Source organism: Convolutriloba macropyga, chromosome 13 (genome assembly GCF_964194025.1).
Source record: "Convolutriloba macropyga chromosome 13, txConMacr16.3, whole genome shotgun sequence".
In the NCBI taxonomy this organism is placed as follows: Eukaryota; Metazoa; Xenacoelomorpha; order Acoela; family Convolutidae; genus Convolutriloba; species Convolutriloba macropyga.
The window spans coordinates 22898323-22919578 of NC_134480.1; the positions used below are offsets into that span (position 1 = coordinate 22898323).

Sequence of the window (21256 nt, forward strand, 5' to 3'; positions counted from 1 at the left end):
GGGGCGAATACCGTACTTGGGGGGGGGGGGGGGGGGGGGCACAAACGGAAAAGATCCGGTTACAGTTACAAAGAGTTTAAGCATTGAGAGAAACAATGCAGACGATTAAACGGATCCATTCTGTTTCGACTGATCCGAATAAGGATTATCCAGATGTACCACTGAAGAGTTCTTTCTACTCCAGCCTACCAGTCGAGTCCACATTACTTTATAATTTTATATTTTCCCAAGAGTCAATTATCTTGGGTATTCCCCATTATAACCCCCAAATTGGAAGTCAAATAACGTACAACCCCTCAATATAACGTAAATATACCACAATAGTGGTCTATAGTTTCATGGTAGTGCTGGTGGTTGGGGGCGGGGGGCTACAATGGGAAACACCCATAATCTCAGATAATCGGTAACGGTAGTCGGGTCTTTCCCATTATACCCCCCCCCCCCGCTTAGGTCAGATAACCTATGATCGCCTCCAATCATGGTGATTATACCATAATGCGGGGGCTATTAGTTCATGGGGGGGGGGGGGTTATAATGGGAAATACTCCGGTAGTCATGCAGAAACACTTGTTTCAGCCAATTCGGTTACGCTTTAGAGTACAAAATGTGAACGAATTGATGTGACGACAAACTAAAAAAACTCTCGACAACTGAAATGGAATGTATAAGTACACCGCACAATCGCACGACTCGGGTAATTGTCACCACATTGGCATCAATTTTTTGCAGGTTTGTGAAGATAGTACACAAGAACTAAAGAAATATAAAGCAAAGCTTTCAAATTCTAAACTTGGCCGTATCTAAGTTTAAAACACGCAAGTGCAAATTTCATGTCAAAAGTGCGCAGTGTCAAATACTACAACACAGCTGAAGTTCGTATAATAAAAGTCACAAGTTGAAATCAACTTAACTAACTTATTACTTATTGAACAATGCGTGTTTTATGCACAATTTCTTTGATTCTGCAGAAGTCACTTCAAAGCCAAGCCCCCCCCCCCCGACTGTTTTTGTGACCCCTGCCTTCAAATTACTTTTACATAGGACCTTAGAGTGTATATACATATATATCTTGTAATCAGGTTCTGACTGGCAATTAAAACCGGAGAGTTGGATTTGAGAGTGATGCGATCTAACTATTTTCTCTGATTTCTTCTCTGGCAAGGCAGAAAGTGCACACTAAATAAAGTTAGGGTACTTTTTATCTCAACAGAGTTAAGGTAAACTTTTGTTAAGGCAAGATTAAAATAATCCTTAAAAGCTGATTTAAGTTATTTTTTAAGGTAAAATCCCCTTAACTTTATTCAGTGTGTGACATGCTTACAGTATGATGAGAATTAAAATATAAACTGAGCAAAAATCATGATACGGTGCTGGTTTTTAATATTACTACAATTACAGGCGAAGCTAAAATGGAAAAGAAGCTTTAGTTTGCGAGAAAAATAGTTGTTGAGATGAACTTTAGGGCTGTTTTATTTCACAGGTTTTGCCGAGTGAATTTTATTTGACAAGGACGCTAGTTGATGTGGCTTAGAACAGACGAGCTATGAAGCCTTTTTTGCTGCCTGAAGAATTGCTGCTGCTGCTGCTGCTGCTAGATGAGCTGGAACTACTTGACGAACTTGAGGACGATGAACTTCCTTTTCGTTCACGCTTTTTCTTATCCTCATCAGATGATGACCTCACTTCTCCGTCATCGGTTTTGACCCTGTACTTCAACCCCACAACGCCAACACTGGATTCTGCATCAACTGATTTTCGAGATTTTTTGCCAAACTTCACATTGCTCTCACCTTTTGCTGCATGCTTGCTCTTTTTTTCGCTCTTACTTCGCTTTTCTTTCTTAAAGTCTCCATCTTTTCTCTTCTTTTTATCCTTTTTCTGCTTGTGAGACGACACTCCGCCAACAACTGAACCTTGACCACCGTACTCCACATTAAATCCTGTGGTGTCAATAGACGACTTCCCAGCACTAACTTCAAAATTGGGTTCAGGTACTGCGCTTTCCAGTGCAGAAGTAGGTTCAGACAATTCAACGCTATCCTCTACATCCAACTTGAAGCCACGGTCCTCAACTGTTTCCCTCTGATCATGATCTACATTAATTTCTTTCTTCTTCCCGTCAATGTCTAATTCTCCGCCAATGTTCAGGTCAAACTCACCACCCTTTTTGCCTTTGTGTTTCTTTTTGTCCTCTTCGCCATCACTCCCATGACCCAAGCCAAAACCAAACTTGAAACCACCATCTTTGTCTTTACTTTTCTTCTCATGATCACTTTTCACTTTCTTTCCTTTGATATCGGCATCAACGTCTCCACCAACTTTAATTCCGTATTCCCGGTCCTTGTCTTTGTCAGTCTTGTGTTTGTCTTTGTCTTTGTCACCACCAAATCCAAACCCAAATTTGAAAACACCGTCTCCGTCTTTTTCTTTGCAGTCATGATCTGCATTATTGTCCTTCTTTTTCCCATCAATGTCTAAGTCTCCACCGATGTTCAGGCCAAAATCACCACCCGTTTTTTCTTTGTGTTTCTTTTTGTCATCATCGTCATCACTCCCATGACCAAAGCCAAAACCAAACTTGATACCACCATCTTTGTCAATGCTCTTTTTGTCACGATCACCTTCCACATAATTGCCTTCTATATCCGCATTAACGTCTCCACCAAATTTAGCTCCAAATTGCCGTTCCTTGTCTTGGTCAGTCTTGTCTTTGTCGTTGTCACCACCAAATCCAAACCCAAACTTGAATTCACCGTCTCCGTCTTTTTCTTTGCCGTCATGATCTGCAAAAATGTCCTTCTTTTTCCCATCGATGTCTAAGTCGCCACCAATGTTCAGACCAAAATCACCACCCTTGTTGTCTTTGAGTTTCTTTTTGTCATCACTCCCATGTCCCAAGCCAAAACCAAACTTGAAACCACCATCTTTGTCTTCACTTTTCTCGTCACGATCACTTTTCACTTTCTTTCCCCTGATATCGGCATCAACGTCTCCACCAACTTCAATTCCAAAATCCCGGTCTTTGTCTTTGTCAGTCTTGTGTTTGTCTTTGTCACCACCAAATCCAAACCCAAATTTGAAACCACCATCTCCGTCTTTTTCTTTGCCGTCATTATCGGCTTTAATGTCTCTCTTTTTACCATCGATGTCTAAGTCTCCACCAATATTCAGGCCATAATCATCACCCTTTTTGTCTTTGAGTTTCTTCTTGTCATCTTCGTCATCACTCCCATGACCCAAGCCAAAACCAAACTTGAAACCACCATCTTTGTCTTTACTTTTCTTGTCACGATCATTTATCCCTTTCTTTCCCTTGACATCGGCATCAATGTCGCCACCAACTTTAACTCCGAATTCCAGGTCCTTGTCTTTGTCAGTCTTGTTTTTGTCTTTGTCTTTGTCACTACCAAATCCAAGCCCAAAATTGAAACCACCGTCTCCGTCTTTTTCTTTGCCGTCATGATCGGCATTAATGCCCTTCTTTTTCTCATTGATGTCTAAATCTCCACCAATGTTCAGGCCAAAATCACCACCTCTTTCGTCTCTGTGTTTCTTTTTGTCATCTTCGTCATCACTCCCATGACCCAAGCCAAAACCAAACTTGAAACCAACATCTTTGTCTTTACTTTTCTTGTCACGATCACTTTTCACTTTCTTTCCCTTGATATCCGCATCAACATCTCCACCAAGTTTAATTCCAAATTCCCGGTCTTTGTCTTTGTCAGTCTTGTGTTTCTCTTTGTCACCACCAAATCCAAACCCAAATCTGAAACCACCGTCTCCGTCTTTTTCTTTGGCGTCATGATCTGCATTAATGCCCTTCTTTTTCTCATCGATGTCTAAGTTTCCACCAATATTCAGGCCAAAATCACGACCCTTTTTGTCTTTGTGTTCCTTTTTGTCATCTTCGTCATCACTCCCATGACCCAAGCCAAAACCAAACTTGAAAGCACCATCGTTGTCTTTACTTTTCTTGTCACGATCATTTTTCACTTTCTTTCCTTTGATATCGGCATCAAAGTCTCCACCAACTTCAATTCCAAATACCCGGTCCTTGTCTTTGTCAGTCTTGTGTTTGTCTTTGTCTTTGTCACCACCAAATCCAAGCCCAAATTTGAATTCACCGTCTCTGTCTTTTTCTTTGCCGGCATGATCTGCATTAATGTCCTTCCTTTTCCCATCAATTTCTAAGTCTCCACCAATGTTGAGGCCAAAATCACTACCCTTTTTGTGTTTCTTTTTGTCATCTTCGTCATCACTCCCATGACCCAAGCCAAAACCAAACTTGAAACCACCATCTTTGTCTTTACTTTTCTTGTCATGACCATTTTTCACTTTCATTCCTTTGATATCGGCATCAACGTCTCCACCAACTTTAATTCCAAATTCCTTGTCTTTCTCTTTGTCAGTCTTGTGTTTGTCTTTGTCTTTGTCACCACCAAATCCAAACCCAAATTTGAAACCACCGTCTCCATCTTTTTCTTTGCGGTCATGATCTGCATTAATGTCCTTCTTTTGCCCATCAATGTCTAAGTCTCCACCAATATTCAGGCCAAAATCACCACCCTTTTTGTCCTTGTGTTTCTTTTTGTCATCCTCGTCGTCACTCCCATGACCCATGCCAAAACCAAACTTGAAACCACCATCTTTTTCTTTACTTTTCTTGTCACGATCACTTTTCACTTTCTTCCCTTTGATATCGGCATCAACGTCTCCACCAACTTTAATTCCAAATTCCCGGTCCTTGTCTTTGTCAGTTTTGTGGTTGTCTTTGTCACCACCAAATCCAAACCCAAATTTGAAACCACCGTCTCCGTCTTTTTCTTTGCCGTCATGATCTGCATTAATGTCCTTCTTTTTCCCATCAATATCTAAGTCTCCACCAATGTTCAGGCCAAAATCATCACCCTTTTTGTCTTTGTGTTTCTTTTTGTCATCTTCGTCATCACTTCCATGACCCAAGCCAAAACCAAACTTGAAACCACCATCTTTGTCTTTACTTTTTTTGTCACGATCACTTTTCACTTTCTTTCCTTTGATATCGGCATCAACGGCTCCACCAACTTTAATTCCAAATTCCTTGTCTTTCTCTTTGTCAGTCTTGTGTTTGTCTTTGTCACCACCAAATCCAAACCCAAATTTGAAACCAGCGTCTCCGTCTTTTTCTTTGCCGTCATGATCTGCATTAATGTCCTTCTTTTTCCCATCAATATCTAAGTCTCCACCAATGTTCAGGCCAAAATCACCACCCTTTTTGTCTTTGTGTTTCTTTTTGTCATCTTCGTCATCACTTCCATGACCCAAGCCAAAACCAAACTTGAAACCACCATCTTTGTCTTTACTTTTCTTGTCACGATCACTTTTCACTTTCTTTCCTTTGATATCGGCATCGACGTCTCCACCAACTTTAATTCCAAATTCCTTGTCTTTCTCTTTGTCAGTCTTGTGTTTGTCTTTGTCTTTGTCACCACCAAATCCAAACCCAAATTTGAAACCACCGTCTCCGTCTTTTTCTTTGCCGTCATGATCTGCATTAATGTCCTTCTTTTTCCCATCAATATCTAAGTCTCCACCAGTGTTCAGGCCAAAATCACCACCCTTTTTGTCTTTGTGTTTCTTTTTGTCATCTTCGGCATCACTTCCATGACCCAAGCCAAAACCAAACTTGAAACCACCATCTTTGTCTTTACTTTTCTTGTCACGATCACTTTTCACTTTCTTTCCTTTGATATCGGCATCAACGTCTCCACCAACTTTAATTCCAAACTCCTTGTCTTTCTCTTTGTCAGTCTTGTGTTTGTCTTTGTCTTTGTCACCACCAAATCCAAACCCAAAATTGAAACCACCGTCTCCGTCTTTTTCTTTGCCGTCATGATCTGCATTAATGTCCTTCTTTTTCCCATCAATATCTAAGTCTCCACCAATGTTCAGGCCAAAATCACCACCCTTTTTGTCTTTGTGTTTCTTTTTGTCATCTTCGTCATCACTTCCATGACCCAAGCCAAAATCAAACTTGAAACCACCATCTTTGTCTTTACTTTTCTTGTCACGATCACTTTTCACTTTCTTTCCTTTGGTATCGGCATCAACGTCTCCACCAACTTTAATTCCAAACTCCTTGTCTTTCTCTTTGTCAGTCTTGTGTTTGTCTTTGTCTTTGTCACCACCAAATCCAAACCCAAATTTGAAACCACTGTCTCCGTCTTTTTGTTTGCCGTCATGATCTGCATTAATGTCCTTGTTTTTCCCATCAATATCTAAGTCTCCACCAATGTTCAGGCCAAAATCACCACCTTTTTTGTCTTTGTGTTTCTTTTTGTCATCTTCGTCATCACTTCCATGACCCAAGCCAAAACCAAACTTGAAACCACCATCTTTGTCTTTACTTTTCTTGTCACGATCACTTTTCACTTTCTTTCCTTTGATATCGGCATCGACGTCTCCACCAACTTTAATTCCGAATTCCTTGTCTTTCTCTTTGTCAGTCTTGTGTTTGTCTTTGTCTTTGTCACCACCAAATCCAAACCCAAATTTGAAACCACCGTCTCCGTCTTTTTCTTTGCCGTCATGATCTGCATTAATGTCCTTCTTTTTCCCATCAATATCTAAGTCTCCACCAATGTTCAGGCCAAAATCACCACCCTTTTTGTCTTTGTGTTTCTTTTTGTCATCTTCGTCATCACTTCCATGACCCAAGCCAAAACCAAACTTGAAACCACCATCTTTGTCTTTACTTTTCTTGTCACGATCACTTTTCACTTTCTTTCCTTTGATATCGGCATCAACGTCTCCACCAACTTTAATTCCAAACTCCTTGTCTTTCTCTTTGTCAGTCTTGTGTTTGTCTTTGTCTTTGTCACCACCAAATCCAAACCCAAATTTGAAACCACCGTCTCCGTCTTTTTCTTTGCCGTCATGATCTGCATTAATGTCCTTGTTTTTCCCATCAATATCTAAGTCTCCACCAATGTTCAGGCCAAAATCACCACCCTTTTTGTCTTTGTGTTTCTCTTTGTCATCTTCGTCATCACTTCCATGACCCAAGCCAAAACTAAACTTGAAACCACCATCTTTGTCTTTACTTTTCTTGTCACGATCACTTTTCACTTTCTTTCCTTTGATATCGGCATCAACGTCTCCACCAACTTTAATTCCAAATTCCTTGTCTTTCTCTTTGTCAGTCTTGTGTTTGTCTTTGTCTTTGTCACCACCAAATCCAAACCCAAATTTGAAACCACCGTCTCCGTCTTTTTCTTTGCCGTCATGATCTGCATTAATGTCCTTCTTTTTCCCATCGATATCTAAGTCTCCACCAATGTTCAGGCCAAAATCACCACCCTTTTTGTCTTTGTGTTCCTTTTTGTCATCTTCGTCATCACTTCCATGACCCAAGCCAAAACCAAACTTGAAACCACCATCTTTGTCTTTACTTTTCTTGTCACGATCACTTTTCACTTTCTTTCCTTTGATATCGGCATCAACGTCTCCACCAACTTTAATTCCAAATTCCTTGTCTTTCTCTTTGTCAGTCTTGTGTTTGTCTTTGTCTTTGTCACCACCAAATCCAAACCCAAATTTGAAACCACCGTCTCCGTCTTTTTCTTTGCCGTCATGATCTGCATTAATGTCCTTCTTTTTCCCATCGATATCTAAGTCTCCACCAATGTTCAGGCCAAAATCACCACCCTTTTTGTCTTTGTGTTTCTTTTTGTCATCTTCGTCATCACTTCCATGACCCAAGCCAAACCCAAACTTGAAACCATCATCTTTGTCTTTACTTTTCTTGTCAAGATCACTTTTCACTTTCTTTCCTTTGATATCGGCATCAAAGTCTCCACCAACTTTAATTCCAAATTCCTTGTCTTTCTCTTTGTCAGTCTTGTGTTTGTCTTTCTCTTTGTCACCACCAAATCCAAACCCAAATTTGAAACCACCGTCTCCGTCTTTTTCTTTGCCGTCAAGATCTGCATTAATGTCCTTCTTTTTCCCATCAATGTCTAAGTCTCCACCAATGTTCAGGCCAAAATCACCATCTTTTTTGTTTTTGTGTTTCTTTTTGTCATCTTCGTCATCACTTCCATGACCCAAGCCAAAACCAAACTTGAAGCCACCATTTTTGTCTTTACTTTTCTTGTCACGATCACTTTTCACTTTCTTTCCTTTGATATCGGCATCAACGTCTCCACCAACTTTAATTCCGAATTCCCGGTCCTTGTCTTTGTCAGTTTTCTGTTTGTCTTTGTCACCGCCAAATCCAAACCCAAATTTGAAACCAACGTCTCCGTCTTTTTCTTTGCCGTCATGATCTGCATTAATGTCCTTCTTTTTCCCATCAATGTCTAAGTCTCCACCAATGTTCAGGCCAAAATCACCATCTTTTTTGTCTTTGTGTTTCTTTTTGTCATCTTCGTCATCACTTCCATGACCCAAGCCAAAACCAAACTTGAAGCCACCATCTTTGTCTTTACTTTTCTTGTCACGATCACTTTTCACTTTCTTTCCTTTGATATCGGCATCAACGTCTCCACCAACTTTAATTCCAAATTCCTTGTCTTTCTCTTTGTCAGTCTTGTGTTTGTCTTTGTCTTTGTCACCACCAAATCCAAACCCAAATTTGAAACCACCGTCTCCGTCTTTTTCTTTGCCGTCAAGATCTGCATTAATGTCCTTCTTTTTCCCATCAATGTCTAAGTCTCCACCAATGTTCAGGCCAAAATCACCACCCTTTTTGTCTTTGTGTTTCTTTTTGTCATCTTCGTCATCACTTCTATGACGCAAGCCAAACTTGAAACCACCATCTTTGTCTTTACTTTTCTTGTCACGATCACTTTTCACTTTCTTTCCTTTGATATCGGCATCAACGTCTCCACCAACTTTAATTCCAAATTCCTTGTCTTTCTCTTTGTCAGTCTTGTGTTTGGCTTTGTCTTTGTCACCACCAAATCCAAACCCAAATTTGAAACCACCGTCTCCGTCTTTTTCTTTGCCGTCAAGATCTGCATTAATGTCCTTCTTTTTCCCATCAATGTCTAAGTCTCCACCAATGTTCAGGCCAAAATCACCACCCTTTTTGTCTTTGTGTTTCTTTTTGTCATCTTCGTCATCACTTCCATGACCCAAGCCAAAACCAAACTTGAAACCACCATCTTTGTCTTTACTTTTCTTGTCACGATCACTTTTCACTTTCTTTCCCTTGATATCCGCATCAACGTCTCCACCAACTTTAATTCCGAATTCCCGGTCCTTGTCTTTGTCAGTTTTGTGTTTGTCTTTGTCACCACCAAATCCGAACCCAAATTTGAAACCACCGTCTCCGTTTTTTTCTTTGCCGTCATGATCTGCATTAATTTCCTTCTTTTTCCCATCGATATCTAAGTCTCCGCCAATGTTCAGGCCAAAATCACCATCTTTTTTGTCTTTGTGTTTCTTTTTGTCATCTTCGTCATCACTTCCATGACCCAAGCCAAATCCAAACTTGAAGCCACCATCTTTGTCTTTACTTTTCTTGTCACGATCACTTTTCACTTTCTTTCCTTTGATATCGGCATCAACGTCTCCACCAACTTTAATTCCGAATTCCCGGTCCTTGTCTTTGTCAGTTTTTTGTTTGTCTTTGTCACCACCAAATCCAAACCCAAATTTGAAACCACCGTCTCCGTCTTTTTCTTTGCCGTCATGATCTGCATTAATGTCCTTCTTTTTCCCATCGATATCTAAGTCTCCACCAATGTTCAGGCCAAAATCACCACCCTTTTTGTCTTTGTGTTTCTTTTTGTCATCTTCGTCATCACTTCCATGACCCAAGCCAAAAGCAAACTTGAAACCACCATCTTTGTCTTTATTTTTCTTGTCACGGTCACTTTTCACTTTCTTTCCCTTGATATCCGCATCAACATCTCCACCAAGTTTAATTCCAAATTCCCGTTCCTTGTCTTTGTCAGTCTTGTGTTTGTCTTTGTCTTTGTCACCACCAAATCCAAACCCAAATTTGAAACCACCGTCTCCGTCTTTTTCTTTGCCGTCATGATCTGCATTAATGTCCTTCTTTTTCCCATCGATATCTAAGTCTCCGCCAATGTTCAGGCCAAAATCACCACCCTTTTTGTCTTTGTGTTTCTTTTTGTCATCTTCGTCATCACTTCCATGACCCAAGCCATAACCAAACTTGAAACCACCATCTTTGTCTTTACTTTTCTTGTCACGATCACTTTTCACTTTCTTTCCTTTGATATCGGCATCAACGTCTCCACCAACTTTAATTCCAAATTCCCGGTCCTTGTCTTTGTCAGTCTTTCGTTTGTCTTTGTCACCACCAAATCCAAACCCAAACTTGAAACCACCGTCTCCGTCTTTTTCTTTGCCGTCATGATCTGCATCTGCATTAATGTCCTTATTTTTACCATCAATGTCTAAGTCTCCACCAATGTTCAGGCCAAAATCACCACCTTTATTGTCTTTGTGTTTCTTTTTGTCATCTTCGTCATCACTTCCATGACCCAAGCCGAAACCAAACTTGAAACCACCATCTTTGTCTTTACTTTTCTTCTCAAGATCACTTTTCACTTTCTTTCCTTTGATATCGGCATCAACGTCTCCACCAACTTTAATTCCAAATTCACGGTCCTTGTCTTTGTCAGTCTTGTGTTTGTCTTTTTCTTTGTCACCACCAAATCCAAACCCAAATTTGAAACCACCGTCTCCGTCTTTTTCTTTGCCGTCATGATCCGCATTGATGTCCTTCTTTTTCCCATCAATGTCTAAGTCTCCACCAATGTTCAAGCCAAAATCACCACCTTTTTTGTCTTTGTGTTTCTTTTTGTCATCTTCGTCATCACTTCCATTACCCAAGCCAAAACCAAACCTGAAGCCACCATCTTTGTCTTTACTTTTCTTGTCACGATCACTTTTAACTTTCTCTCCTTTGATATCGGCATCAACGTCTCCACCAACTTTAATTCCAAATTCCCGGTCCTTGTCTTTGTCAGTCTTTCGTTTGTCTTTGTCTTTGTCACCACCAAATCCAAATCCAAATTTGAAACCACCGTCTCCGTCTTTTTCTTTGCCGTCATGATCTGCATTAATGTCCTTCTTTTTCCCATCAATGTCTAAGTCTCCACCAATGTTCAAGCCAAAATCACCACCTTTTTTGGCTTTGTGTTTCTTATTGTCATCTTCATCATCACTTCCATGACCCAAGCCAAAACCAAACTTGAAGCCACCATCTTTGTCTTTACCTTTCTTCTCAAGATCACTTTTCACTTTCTTTCCTTTGATATCAGCATCAACATCTCCACCAACTTTAATTCCAAATTCCCGGTCCTTGTCTTTGTCAGTCTTGTGTTTGTCTTTGTCACCACCAAATCCGAACCCAAATTTGAAACCACCGTCTCCGTCTTTTTCTTTGCCGTCATGATCTGCATTAATGTCCTTCTTTTTCCCATCAATGTCTAAGTCTCCGCCAAAGTTCAGGCCAAAATCACCACCCTTTTTGTCTTTGTCTTTCTTTTTGTCATCTTCGTCATCACTTCCATGACCCAAGCCGAAACCAAACTTGAAACCACCATCTTTGTCTTTACTTTTCTTGTCACGATCACTTTTCACTTTCTTTCCCTTGATATCCGCATCAACGTCTCCACCAACTTTAATTCCGAATTCCCGGTCCCTGTCTTTGTCAGTTTTGTGTTTGTCTTTGTCACCACCAAATCCGAACCCAAATTTGAAACCACCGTCTCCGTCTTTTTCTTTGCCGTCATGATCTGCATTAATGTCCTTCTTTTTCCCATCAATGTCTAAGTCTCCGCCAAAGTTCAGGGCAAAATCACCACCCTTTTTGTCTTTGTCTTTCTTTTTGTCATCTTCGTCATCACTTCCATGACCCAAGCCAAAACCAAACTTGAAACCACCATCTTTGTCTTTATTTTTCTTGTCACGATCACTTTTCACTTTCTTTCCCTTGATATCCGCATCAACGTCTCCACCAACTTTAATTCCGAATTCCCGGTCCTTGTCTTTGTCAGTTTTGTGTTTGTCTTTGTCACCCCCAAATCCGAACCCAAATTTGAAACCACCGTCTCCGTCTTTTTCTTTGCCGTCATGATCTGCATTAATGTTCTTCTTTTTCCCATCAATGTCTAAGTCTCCGCCAAAGTTCAGGCCAAAATCACCACCCTTTTTGTCCTTGTCTTTCTTTTTGTCATCTTCGTCATCACTTCCATGACCCAAGCCGAAACCAAACTTGAAACCACCATCTTTGTCTTTACTTTTCTTGTCACGATCACTTTTCACTTTCTTTCCCTTGATATCCGCATCAACGTCTCCACCAACTTTAATTCTGAATTCCCGGTCCTTGTCTTTGTCAGTTTTGTGTTTGTCTTTGTCACCACCAAATCCGAACCCAAATTTGAAACCACCGTCTCCGTCTTTTTCTTTGCCGTCATGATCTGCATTAATGCCCTTCTTTTTCCCATCAATGTCTAAGTCTCCGCCAAAGTTCAGGCCAAAATCACCACCCTTTTTGTCTTTGTCTTTCTTTTTGTCATCTTCGTCATCACTTCCATGACCCAAGCCAAAACCAAACTTGAAACCACCATCTTTGTCTTTATTTTTCTTGTCACGATCACTTTTCACTTTCTTTCCCTTGATATCCGAATCAACGTCTCCACCAACTTTAATTCCGAATTCCCGGTCCTTGTCTTTGTCAGTTTTGTGTTTGTCTTTGTCACCACCAAATCCGAACCCAAATTTGAAACCACCGTCTCCGTCTTTTTCTTTGCCGTCATGATCTGCATTAATGTTCTTCTTTTTTCCATCAATGTCTAAGTCTCCGCCAAAGTTCAGGCCAAAATCACCACCCTTTTTGTCTTTGTCTTTCTTTTTGTCATCTTCGTCATCACTTCCATGACCCAAGCCGAAACCAAACTTAAAACCACCATCTTTGTCTTTACTTTTCCCGTCACGATCTTTTTTCACTTTCTTTCCTTTGATATTCGCATCAACATCTCCACCAAGTTTAATTCCAAATTCCCGTTCCCCTTCTTTGTCAGTCTTGTGTTTGTCTTTGTCTTTGTCACCACCAAATCCAAACCCAAATTTGAATCCACCGTCTCCGTCTTTTTCTTTGCCGTCATGATCTGCATTAATGTCCTTCTTTTTCCCATCAATGTCTAAGTCTCCACCAATATTCAGGCCAAAATCACCACCCTTTTTGTCTTTGTGTTCCTTTTTGTCATCTTCGTCATCACTTCCATGACCCAAGCCAAAACCAAACTTGAAACCACCATCTTTGTCTTTACTTTTCTTGTCACGATCACTTTTCACTTTCTTTCCCTTGATATCCGCATCAACGTCTCCACCAACTTTAATTCCGAATTCCCGGTCCTTGTCTTTGTCAGTTTTGTGTTTGTCTTTGTCACCATCAAATCCGAACCCAAATTTGAAACCACCGTCTCCGTCTTTTTCTTTGCCGTCATGATCTGCATTAATGTCCTTCTTTTTCCCATCAATGTCTAAGTCTCCGCCAAAGTTCAGGCCAAAATCACCACCCTTTTTGTCTTTGTCTTTCTTTTTGTCATCTTCGTCATCACTTCCATGACCCAAGCCGAAACCAAACTTGAAACCACCATCTTTGTCTTTACTTTTCCCGTCACGATCTTTTTTCACTTTCTTTCCCTTGATATCCGCATCAACATCACCAAGTTTAACTCCAAACTCCCGGTCCTTGTCTTTGTCAGTCTTTCGTTTGTCTTTGTCTTTGTCACCACCAAATCCAAACCCAAATTTGACACCACCGTCTCCGTCTTTTTCTTTGCCGTCATGATCTGCATCAATTTCCTTCTTTTTCCCATCAATGTCTAAGTCTCCACCAATGTTCAGGCCAAAATCACCACCCTTTTTGTCTTTGTGTTTCTTTTTGTCATCTTCGTCATCACTGCCATGACCAAAACCAAAACCAAACTTGAAACCACCATCTTTGTTTTTTTCATCTCTCTTCTCTTTTTCTCCTTTGATATCAGCGTTGTCTCCCATATTGACTCCAAAACCCGGATGTATGGTATTTGTTGGACGTTCCCCATTATGGTGTGATCCAGCTCCAAAATTTAAACCAACATCGATGCTTTCACCGTTTCCACCACCTCCTCTCCCAGCTCTTGGTGGCAGCGGCAAAGTTGCTGACTTGTAACCAGAGCTGCCCTTCTTGCCTCCTTGGTACCTGACTTTGACCTTGTCAATATTGAGGCGGTAGTCCTTGAGGAAATTGTTGACTTCTTCAGCTGATTTGCCCTTGAAGTTGAGACAGATTCCGTCCAGTGTGTATCCTACAATGAAGCACCGATTCGGTCGCAGTCTGAATCATTTTTTCAATTCTCAATGAGAAGCTATCACTAATTTGAGAAAGATGCTCTCTCTCTATCTCTCTCTATCTCTACACACACACATTAGTTATAGATATACCAAATTTATACAGTAAAGGTATAGCCCATGGATATCTGATGGTAAATATATCAATAACTGTTAATATAAAATTATAATTACTATTGGATTTAATTAAGGATGATTTATCATTTAAATCAGCTGACTAAGTACCATCGTTGTATAATAGTATCATTCTTTCTCTTCTGAACTTTGTTATTTGTGGGCTAAAAACTTCTTTAGCTCATTCTTTGTTGTTGACGTATCATCAACGAAAGTGTGACCATGCCTAATTACCATAATTAAAAATATATATCTAGTTGTTATTGAGTAATAACAATCATTGATAATAGTTCTTTACATATTTTAACATCTCATCATAAATTCCATCAAGTCCTGCTTTTGTTTCTAGTAAAAAATTGTAATCTTTCTACTGAATCATTGGGAGTTAATCCGCGAAGCTGGGGGTTAATTTTTCTATTGAATCATTGGGGTTCTCATCTAAAGATATTGAGAAATTTTCCAAAATAAAAATTTCATTTTTTCAATTGTCTTTTTTAGTATTTTCGCTAAAATTGTGAAAATGGTTATTTTTAATTATTTTGGTGAAGTTATGGAAATGGTTATTTTAGAATAGTAGTTGTAAATATAAGAAGTGGGCCCACGACCATAAGGTCGATGTGCTCAATTCCTATAATTTCAATTACTGGCAGGTCCCCCAAACAAACTGTCGCAGTTTACACAGTCCAGATTTTCACTGTTCCCTCTCCACGAAAATAAAAAGGTTTGATGTTAAAATTTTGTCCACTTTGTATACATCTTGTTGCACACTTTTAGAGTACTCCTCGTGGATGACGGAAAAGTCAATGGAGTGTCAAAGAGCCATCAACTGTCTTGTGAGTGTCCTGATTTGTATATAGATCTCTTCAAGATTTAAAGTCACTTTCCATTTGACTTGCATTGAAGTACCGCCAATAGAGTTCAGCTTCTAACGATCGTGAGCGAGAGAACAATTTTAAAAAAAGAAGACTGAGTTCAATCCATTATTGTGCAAAAACAAATGAATAGATTGCGCAAAACAAAATGGCAGTGCAAAAGTATTAATAATAATAATAGCAATGTCATTACTGAAAAAGATTTATTTATTCATATTGGAACCCAAGAAAAGTTAGTTTTTAAAGCTTACATGTTTCCAAGATAAACAATCTGACGACTGCATGCAGGGGTCTCTTTCAAATTCCTCAAAATTATGATTGAAGATTTGTTTTTTGAATTTTATGTTATTCTCGTTTCTTTTTTATTTTCTTTTCCCGCGGAATTTAAGATCAAAGAATCAAATCAAAAATTCGAAAACAAAGCCAAAATTCTGATCAAAAGACGAAGGATTACAAAATAGTTTCAAATTTCGTTTAAAAACAGTTAATAGAGGTTAGTTTTAATTTCTGTTTCTTTCAAACCTGTGGAAAGCGCGAAATTCATGTTTGGGCATAATATATCAAAAAATTTCAGAGGACTAGTTCAAGACAAAATTACAGAAAATTAGGCGCAAAAAGGGCTCGCATCTCGAGAGAAGAGGGCTTCTGTTCTCGTCAAATCTCATAGCGGAACTAAAAAGATTCAGCAAATGAAAGAGGCTCGACATCTGTTGGCTGGATCCAAAATTCTGGTGACTGGATAGTCTAATTACTAAGATAGTCACATTAGTAAACGTCACTTCCAAGAATGGCTTTTTGAAAGTGCTGTTTCAAAATTTTGCAGAGCATATGCCTATTTCATGACTTTTTGTAGGTTATTTGGAACAAAAACCGTTTTTCATAGCTCAAATCAAATTATAGGGCTCTTCTTCCAACTTGGAGCAGTGAAATTATTGAAAAATTCTGTGATCATTACAGAATATCAGTTTCTGGTAAGTCTTGTTTCAAAGGTCCAACAAAATTCTTAGAGTACAGTTTGAAATGTCCACAGTACATACTTACAAGACATTCCACTCGAAAAGGCAAGTCATATAAATTGTTCCAAAAACTGATGAAGCCGCAGCTACTCTCGAGAAAAAAGCTGAGAGCATTTTTAAACAGCAAAACTTTGAAGAAGATAAGTGAATGAAAAACCTCAAATGTAGCAAGCGGTGGCAAGCTTAATTGAAATATTCGAGTGAACATTCGATTGCAAAATGAAAACAGCTTTTGAGAACATTAGAAGTCACTTTCGAACTTGATTTTTTGAAGCGATGTTCCAAATTTTGAAGAGCGTAGGCCTTCAAACCTCAATTCATGACTTCTTGCTCGTAATTTTGAACGAAAAGAGTTTCGTAGCTCAACTCAAATGAATCGGGCTCTTTCCAAATTTATGCACCAAAATTATTGCTCAGATTACTTTTAAAAATCTATCCCAATAAGTTAATCAAAAAAGAGACAAGGAATCAAGTCAATATTTTAGTTAAGCTACTTAAGTGAATTATCACAATAAACTTTCCATTGCTGGAAAAAACTTTAGTATTAAAAATCAAACCAAAATTGGTAGCAGATTAAAAGAAAATTAAAAAAAAAACAAAATTGACTTAAGTGGAGCGAACTCAAGAAAAACCATCTGCATCAGCGACAGTTGCTTACGAAAGGAAAGATGCTTATCGGATTTCTCCTGAGCAAACCAGATTCATAATAGCATCTAAATCGACAAAATGACTATGATTTCATCAGCACCTGTTGGTACTCTCGAAATAATATTTTTGACAAAAAATTTGTACATTTTTTTCAAAAATTTTAAGTTGAAAAAGACGGTAAAGGACAGATAATCAAATCAAACGGCTTCTTGGTGATACTTCTTTAGGCATCCTAAAAATATATATGACGACGATATACCAAGTCTTGAGAAAAAATCAGTCAATAAATTACATAGCGTTCGTACTTTATTAAATATGATCAAGACAATATCAGCCGACTGATGTCAAATTAAGTGCTGTCAAACAAATGACCAGGACTCTATTATATTCTAGCTTGTTCAGCGCAAATATAGTCGTTAACAATGAGTTTTTCGAAAAATAACGTTAAATAAACAAACAAAAGGTATGGATTACTTTTGACCCATATCAAGATTCATTTGAGAAACAGAAACTTTTTGCGCTTTTTTCATTTGACATTTCGCAGTTACTTGGGGACGCTGCAGTTAAGCTGTCTAATGTGTTAAAGTAGTGCATTTAATGTCATGCAAAAATCAAGAAATCGAGGCTCATAGAAGTCACTCAGAGAGTCAAAACCGCCAGACAAAAATTTTTTATTTAAAACAAAGACACGAACACGATAACTGGTTCAAAATTCATTCAAACGCAACTATTAAACAACTAAGAATGTTTTCTGTACGTTTTTCGAGCTGGTGAGTTATTTGAATTGCTACAGGCAGATGTAATAACGCAAGTCTAATCACACGTACAATCCCTTTAGAATAATGCAAAATGTAAAAAGGAAGAGCTTGGTAGCATCTAAACTTTTTTAATATCAATCAATCGTATCCAACTCCAATCTCACTAGAAGATCCATTACCATTTTTGTAAAATGTTCAATACGAATTAAACTTACTTTGATACATGCTTTAAAAAACCAAAAATCACTAGTTTTAATAAAAATTTCGTCAAAGTGAAAAATTTAAATAAAATCTCAGGGTTAAGGGGATAAGGGCTTGATTCTATACATTTTGCTCTCTAAACAGTTTTGCCGTACAATGAGTTGTCTGAAAATTGGAATTTTTACATGGATTGTAGAAATTTTGTACAAAATGCTTATTTTTCTCATCAGGTTGTATTTTTTTAAAATAAAGAAATGCGCCAATGAGCCATGAGTATAAAAACCGAGGCTCATCTTATTCTGTACCTTTGCTGCTAAGAACAGCAAAAAGTGAAAAAAAACCAAAAATTGACTGAAAATTTATGTGCAACAACTTTTTTTCTTCAAATCTACAAATTCAAAATTTGTAGTGCAATTCTGGGATGACCTAAAAACATCAAAAATCATTTGAACAAAAAACATAGCAGCACAAGTCCTCCATTACAATCCAATGAATTGAATTAACTTATGAACTAAACATTGACATTTATCAAGAAAAAAGTCAATGAAGCATGTGTCTTTAAATGTGCTGAAATAAACAAAGACAACAAATTTTTTTTCAGAAAACTAGTGTCATGAAAATCATCAACAATGACAACCTTTTTAACTATTGACACTACGCATTTGTAAGAATTCGTACACCATATAACAAACCTGACAAAATCATTGATAGACAAAGTAAAAAAAGCGCACAAAAATTTGACAAAAATCTGCATCTTTTTGACAATTGGTGGTCTCAGAACAAAGAAAATGTATCAAAAATCAATAAACTCAGCATGGCTTACAATTTAGCTTTTCAAAAATTCCATTAGAAGGATAAAGGACAAAAAACATCAAATAAATTCAAGATTCGCAAAATCACGAAATCATTTCAAAAACAATTGGTATCTAGTTCATAAAAAAGCAAAAAACATTAGCTAAAACTAACCTTAAGTATGAGACTGAAACTACACCGCAACTTTCCGATTTAAGGAAAAGAACACCACATAGGCAAAAAACGGGCAAATCTCAAAAATTAACCAATTTTTTTGAAAATAAATAGTGTCAAAGTCAGGAGAACCACAGCTATGAATTCCAGCAACTATTTAGACCCATTTATGACTCAGTGGCAACAGGCAAGATGTGAAATTGACGAAATTATTCGATGAGACAGCAATATGGGCAACAAATACTGGCAAAACTGAAACGTTCGCAAATATTCTTAGAAGACAGATAGTGTAAAAGTTATAAGAAGCACTAACTCAAAACTTGAGCCCTAATTAGGTTCATTATTGTCTCTTTACCAAATGATGAGACCCTCCATAAATGGGATAAATAGGCAAGACATCAAAATGGAAGAACACGTACAGGCAAAATTTTAAAAAATCGATGAAATTTTTTGACACCAATAGGTGTTAAAGTGGAAGAAATGTTTAGCTATGAACTGAAACAATTAAACTGACTCACCCATGCATTGACAGTAACTTATAAAACAAGCGAGATAATAAAAAAGTACGGGTAAACTTGAAAAAATTACTAAGATTTATGACAACAAAGTCATTAAAAGCATTAGCTGCCGGTTCAGGGATTGAATCAATTACATGCAATGACGTAATTAGACCACATGAGTAAATTTTTAATAGCACTCCAGAAAAAAACACTAAAAATAGAGATCAAATTCATACTCAAAAACCAAAAATTTGTTCAACACGCATTCTCACTCCACTTTAAGGCTAATTTGAATAAATTCACACTTCGAACTTTACATTCATCTTTACATTCATTCGAACTTTAAATTCATACGCTCATTTTACTGCTCCAGCTTGACTAAAATCACCACTCTAAGTTGATTTTCCACTGACATTAAAAAGTCGAAAAACCTCTGAGCATGTCTTGAGAAAGCTGGGGCTAGCATATATATAGTTCTCCATTTTTTCCAATAAATGTGGGGACAATAAGAAGTAAAAATTGACAGCCTAAACGTTTTCTAGGAGTCACAAACTTTAAATTTTATTAGATTAGGTAAAACAAAATAGATTTAATTAAATTAGCAGAACATGCACTCAGTAACTAATTTGTAGGACAATGGTAAATACACGAATTAGCATTTACCCTAATTATCATAAACTCTGATAATTTAATGCACTACGTCTTAATGCCCCGGCTTCATTGATTTATCCCCGTTAAATTGATTTCGCTGTTTTGATCGAACTCGGCCATTTTCATAATGCGTATTTCTTTTTAAAGAATTCTGAACTTCTTTTGTGCGTTAAAGTTATTTCTTGTCGAAAACAGAAACATGAACAAAGCGTCAGCTCTATTTTATGAATATTAACCTTTCAATTCTCTCTAATAGTTATAAAACGTTCACTTGCGTGCAAATATGCTGACGCACCATTATAAAAGTTTGTAAATGTTAACTTCGGGTGCAAGAGGACAATTTAACTGTTTCTATAACCCGCTAGTGGGGCACGTATAACTTGGGGTTGCAGAACTGATCCTAAATAAAAATAAATAATAAGTGAACAAAAGAACTGACCGTCGCATATTTTGGAAGATATGGGTGATGAAGTAGCAGCTTGGACATTGCAGATAGCTAGAGTGCCTTCTGGGTCCTGCCTGACCTCGAAGGCCAGAGCACTCTCGGGTGTCACTGTCACTGAAGCCCGACTCTCCCCTTTGAGTCGGATTCCACCACCTTGTTTGGAGGAAGCGCCTCTAGAAAGGGTCAGTCAAAATTGAAAACAACAGCACAAAGACCCAAAAGGTTACAAGTTAATACATGCGAGCTGTTTTAAGATCTTAACTCTTACAAAATCAAGCTCGAATGTGAACACATTCGTGTCGAATTACCCAAAAGGTGCAACTGTAGGGGTAAACTGGAGAGTACAAAGAGATAAAATTAGATGAGTTATAGAGACAATTTTCAGATGCTAGCATCAAAAAAACACAAAATGATGCCAGATTTTAGATTGAAATCTAAGGAGAGGGCTCAACTGGGGAAGATTGGCAATGTGAGGGGGGGGGGGGGGGTAATAAGGTCATCTACACTAGTTCAGCTTCAGATTGACCATAGCCTGGCTAAGCTTGGATGGCTGCAGTGATGGTACAACGCAAAAGTTGCAGACACATAGAAAAGGCCGGATTGAATAAGAAGAACGGCAGCTGACAATATGGCGCTGTGACCTATTGCTGTTCCGCTGCTATTACACAGAAACCACTAATAGTAATAATAATAGTAATAATAACAAGGTGAAAATTTGAATACCAGT

At 38.3% G+C, this 21256-nt stretch overlaps 1 protein-coding gene across 1 annotated transcript in view; it reads right to left on the bottom strand.

The window, feature by feature from the left end:
* Positions 1 to 21256, bottom strand: part of LOC142351667 (uncharacterized) — a 33907-nt gene that overhangs the window by 8080 nt on the left and 4571 nt on the right. Inside the window, exons 2-3 of the mRNA XM_075403807.1 lie at positions 20524 to 20702; positions 1532 to 14315 (exon numbers count right to left, since the gene is read on the bottom strand). Coding sequence (XP_075259922.1) covers positions 1532 to 14315; positions 20524 to 20702 — 12963 coding nt within the window. The remainder of the gene's footprint in view (positions 1 to 1531; positions 14316 to 20523; positions 20703 to 21256) is intronic.